Raw genomic sequence first — 5,717 nt, 5'->3', positions numbered from 1 at the left:
TGACCTGGAATATTTTTTATTAGAACTGAAAGAAATCTTTTACATTCAGGGCCGGCCTCTATGAGGGCGCAATTGGAGCAGCCCGCAATTATTATTTTTTTTGACAATTATTCATTGTCAAGGCGCTGATAATACCAAACACGTCACAGTCCTAATCGCCCTTGTGATTATTTTTCACAAAAACGGCGCTACATAAAAATCCAAATCATCCGAATATTATTGATTGCAGTGATCACCTATGCGTCTACTGGTTTTGACAAGGGGCGTCAAAATTTTACTCGCGCCAGGCACCGTTAGGCTCCGGGCCGGCCCTGTTTACACGATCTGTAAACTTCATTAATAATAAGACGCAAATAATTGTAACCGTGCTCGGAAAATCAGTGTAAAATCGTCGGTAGTTTTACGCCTATCGATTCGATATTGTAAAGTTATCGATTTCTCTGTGCTAGACCTCGTGATCCAAAACCTTTAATTTTAATCCTGATAGGCAAGCATTATTTTGACCAGATCATTGCTAACTATTTGATTCCGGAAGAAAAATATTTAAATTATAATTATTGAGGGATTCCACTGGCCTGTAGAATATTGGTAAACTAATAATCGTCATCCAAAACAACATCCATAACGAACCTTTAAATACTCTTGTCAAGTTATCATGAAATTGAAAATGATTAGTAAACATCGCCCTTAAGATGATCATTCACATAACAGTGGCTGTAGGCCTATCCTATTGATGGTGGATCAAAGTTTTCGAGGCAGTGAGCATCAAAACTGTCTCTCAGAAGCTCAACAGGTAAGACTCGTTGTCGGTACACACGCGGACATATATACGCGGAAATTGGATGACATTAACTATTAATATACGAAATAAATGTCGATTCTACTCAATCGTGATTTGGCGCACTTGTTAGCACGGGTAACTCCAGTCCTTAGGAAGGAAGGTTCGATCAACCATTTTGTTTTTAAATTTTAAAATACATTTTAAAACTTCGCAGCAGTTAAGATCCAATCCCTGAAGTAAAAGGTGCAATTTTCAGTAAAAACCATTTTTTTTAATTTGGCTACTGATCCAAGAGATGACGCAGCTAGATCATAAATTAAAAATAGGTTTATATAGTAAAAAAAACTATGTTTTTTATGCTGGTTGGTTTTTTATAAAGTTTGACTGCTAAGAGGTAATTTTTCAAGTTTCATTAGGATTTCGTTTAGTTCTGTTCTTTGTCTTTCGGTAGCTGCATTTTAGGCATAATATTTTTTTCGCGTTCGAATTATTACTCTCGTAACTTCAAAAATAATATTATAAAATAAATAAAAGACATTGGTAATTGGATCACATTCGATGGTGTTATTTTTTTATTACATCTATTTACAATTAATTAATATCGTTTTATGTACATTCTTAAAACTACTTAGAAAATAAGTAGGTATATCGTAAGTACCTCAGCAGAGATAATTGACCATTGAGTGACTACTACCCAATAATAATGATGACAACAAATCGTGGGAAATGAATAAATGAAATCGGGAAACTATCAGCGTATAATTAGGATACATGAAAAATGAACAGTTTACATGTTTTGCTTTACAAATGACTGTTTCTTGTGATATTCATGACTGTATCAACGTTCAAGAAGCTACATTAGCCAATTATTAGGTGCATAAATTACATGACTTCCCGATGAATAGTTACCAAATTTCGAATGTTTGAACATCGTGATGGCAGCATTCAAGAAGCTACTATTTGCTAATCATTAGGTGAATACGTGAGATGACTTCCCAATGAATTGTTGCCAAATTTCTTATGTTTGAACATCGTGATGGCAGTGGCAATCCAGAAGCTACTATTAGCTAATTATTAGGTACATTAATGAGATGACTTCTCGATGAATGAGATGTCCTTATCGAACCTGATGAAATGTCTATCGTACGTATGGTTACCTAAACATCGTGATGTCGGTGAAAATTCTGGAGCTACTATTGTTTTATAATATGAAACAAATGTCGAATACACTCGAGAATAACAATTTGTTCGAGACAAAGAGTTTGTCGTACGTCTCGGAGAAATGTTGCCAAAATCGATGATCAAATAATTTTGTCGTACTTCTCATTGAATATTGTGGTGGCGGTGGTATTCCAGTAGCTTCTAATAGCTAGTTTGATGGGTGTTATCGAATAGGAATTGCCATTTATGAGTGTTGTTTCATGAAGACCTGATCCTTGTCGTACTTCCCGATGAATTGCTGCCACACCCTTGGTTGCCTGAACATCATGATGGCTGCGGCGTTCCCGGCCAGGAGCTTCTCAGAGACGCTGCAGGACTTGCAGCCATCAGATAATGCACTCAGGATAGTATCTGAAAGAAAAAAATAACAAGATCAGTATTCGGTATCATACATGTTGCTGGGATCTAATTGATGGACATAAAAGCATATATATACGAATACTCTGTTGAATCTTTTATTTCAAGAAATACTAAATATTTAAAATTTCCACAGCTCATGATGAAAATGACGTTGCAATGGCGAGTATACTGATTTTCTGCTTTATTTGTATATTATCGTATAAATACTTTTACATTAATGCGTCACACACTAAATTCGGTTGTCTGTGATGTGCGTTAGTTATTCGTGCCTGAAGTTTGGTTCAGTGAACTCAAATTTGCTTTGAATTTAAGTATCATTTTCAAAATTTGGGCTGATTGTGTAAAGAATTCAGACAAGCGATAAAGTACCTAAATATAATAATATCATATTTCAAGATTCTAACAGAAAAAACGTCATTATCAAAGCCGGAACTAATTTGATATGAATTCAGACAACCACAAAATAAACAAAAGAATTATTGATGAATTTTCGTGAATGCAGGTTGAGAGTTTCTTGATTTTGACAGTCAATAATAAATGGAACACACGGTGCCTAACCAAGAATACTTTCTTATCGAGAGATTAATTAATGAGGTTATATAAATTTATTCATAAAACATAACTGTAAAGCCTTTTCTCTGACGTCGGTCGAACTTAGCGGACAACATCACGATACCTATAATATAAAGGTATTTTCGAGGGAATTCACTTGGAGGGAATCGAACTCGCTACCTCATAACTAAAATCAAAGGCATTAGACATAGACCATTGATGAAGTCGTCATAATGTCTACTGGGGTGATGGGTGTTCGGTTTTCGATCTGGTCATATATTTTACTCAATATCGTTCCTCAATATATTAATACAGAAACTTATAAACGGCTAACAAATAAGATCAATTTTGTCCTACGGCCTTCAAAAGGAGAAAGGTTTAGTTAGTTAGTTCAATTTCATCGTTTGAGTAGTCTTTTTCAAATCCTAACCTCCTGACTATCCCTTTTAACAACCGATCTTGAATGGATTCAATACGAAGAATATTATTTGAGACCAATTGATACAATTATATGAAGGATGGGGGCAGGAACCAAGGAACAGTAAGAGCTCTGAGGGTATTTATGTTTTTGAAGTCAAATGTAATTCGGTAAAATTGTTGAATTCCGCTTCGCGCAGACGGTCTTTAAAAAAACAACATTTGATTTTAAACTAAATATCTAAAGGAGTTATGTCGGAGGTTTAAGTAAACATGCTCAAAATTGGTTTTTAGATTGTTAGTTTGGGTTATTTTCAACCTTCAAACTTAACTTTGATTGAGAAAAAAAATGTAATTTTAATGCATCTTTTACCATCTCCCCCGATATAAATAGTTGTTACTTGTAGTAATTAAGTGGAAACCAATTCCTATTTATGATTTTTTAACCTATGAAGCCGTGAAGCGGAATTCGACAAGTTTATCGGTAATTCTAGTGGTGTTCCCGAAAAGTAAGCTTGCATCTAAAGTTAAACCAAGGTGATAAATAGGTGTGACAGTTGCTAAGCAAATATAATTTTGTTTTTTTATTTGAAGAATATAGTTAGAATTCTGGTTAGTTAATAATGCTTTTAAAAATGGAAAAAAAGCGCAGACCCTTGAAAACTCACGAAATCTGCCTGTGAAGAAATCTTGCATGCCAAGATTATCAATAAGAAAATAAAACAAAAGAAATACACATTTCACATTTAAAATTTCAAATTCTTGGCATAATCGGTTCCAATTTTGAAAATGACAAAACCAAAGTTACAACCACTCACAGATAGACCAACAGCCGAAAGTAATATGTTTGATAATGGTGATATATCTTACTTTTAATATTTTCAAGTTTTTGATTGCATTTCCCCTGGTCCATGAGACAGTTGATTTCCCATTGTTTGAAGTCTTCTCCCTCTACCCATTCGTAACTCTTCTTAACCTCTTCTTCTGGTTTATACTTCTTCCTCCCAACGTCCTTCTTCACTTCCAGAGTGGAGGAATCGTACTCAGACACCTGGTCGGCTTTGGGCGGCTCCAAGAACTGCGGTAACTCTTCAAAAGTTCCATCCTCGTTCTGCAAAAGGACAATTTCTCTACCGCACACAAAGAACACCGACAAACTGAGCAAGAAAAATGATATAATGGAACGCATTTTCACTTCAATATAACTCTTGGTGAACTAACTGTGCGTTTTGAATGTTTGGTCCAGGTATCACGAGATTAGCAGATGACTCGGAACTGATAGTTTTTCGCTGGCTGTAGCAGGTTTTATCACAAGCCTAACGAATTAAAAGAAACCTGTCACGGAAACCTTGTTAACTTTTTAGTGCGGAGGACACATATATATCACCGCAACGAGACCAACATTTAAATATGTACGGGTAAAATGGGTAACAATTCTTCGCTTAAATAGGAAATATTGACTTTGAATATGGGTAGTTTTGGTGCAGTCACCGTATTACAAAAGTATAAATAGTTGAAAAATATTACCAATCAAATCACCCATCGACATATTACACAGAATTTTAAATGAACCAAGAAATATAACACTATATACAGTGATTGATATTGACAGTTTTTGCCCAGTAATTCGATCAAAATCGTTGATGATACACTTATTTATTTTGGTTTTATTGTCAATAATAATCGGAAAAAGAGATAATATAAGAAATAACTGCAAAATTGAAAAAAAAACCATTGTCACTCTTCATAAGATTTGATTTATTGATTGATTATTTTATTTACCTAACAAACAGAGGTTAATATAGAAAACTTAATTTTGACCGTACAATAACGGTGTACACCAAAATTTAAGAATAAAGCTAGAATTCAAATATTTATTGTTGTTTTGTTTAATTCGTAGCACTCCATTAAAAAAATTTATTTAAAATCAAATTTAATAATATATTTATTAAGTTCTGCAAGTATTTTTTGGTTTTTGTTATTGTTAAAGCTGTTTCGGCTTTCAAGGCCACCAGGAAACAGCTGTAACAATAAGAAAAACCAAAAAATACTTGCAAAACTTAATAATTATATTATTAAATTTGATATTAATTAATTAATTTTAAAAAAATCAAGAATTTAAAACAACATAAAAACAAGACGCAATGTAGTTTGGGTCAAGTGAAAACAAGGTATTCGAGATTTCAATTTCAGATGTTTATATTATTTGTTTATTTTGAGAAACATTTCACAAAATTAACAGTCACATTTTTTATTACATCACTTTAGAAGCAGAATTGTGCAAAAAACATATTCATTGCAATCTTGAAGTCACCGAAGTTTCAGTGAAAGATGTCTATCTCTTGATGTTAAATAAGGTGGTTAATGAGTGTAGACATTCTCCCCA

At 33.7% G+C, this 5,717-nt stretch overlaps 1 protein-coding gene across 1 annotated transcript; it reads right to left on the bottom strand.

Moving 5' to 3' along the window:
• Nucleotides 1-1,322: 1,322 nt before the first annotated feature.
• On the bottom strand, nucleotides 1,323-4,596 carry LOC149418899 (uncharacterized). The gene is made up of 2 exons (XM_089638704.1): nucleotides 4,202-4,596; nucleotides 1,323-2,353 (listed from the first exon to the last, which is right to left on the bottom strand). Exons 1-2 carry the CDS (start codon nucleotides 4,518-4,520, stop codon nucleotides 2,187-2,189), a joined length of 486 nt encoding a protein of 161 aa, XP_089494830.1. The 5' UTR covers nucleotides 4,521-4,596; the 3' UTR covers nucleotides 1,323-2,186.
• Nucleotides 4,597-5,717: the final 1,121 nt, after the last annotated feature.

Source organism: Hesperophylax consimilis, chromosome 13 (genome assembly GCF_061612785.1).
Source record: "Hesperophylax consimilis isolate HC1 chromosome 13, BYU_Hcon_1.0, whole genome shotgun sequence".
NCBI lineage: Eukaryota > Metazoa > Arthropoda > Insecta > Trichoptera > Limnephilidae > Hesperophylax > Hesperophylax consimilis.
This window is presented reverse-complemented; position numbering and strand designations above follow the sequence as displayed.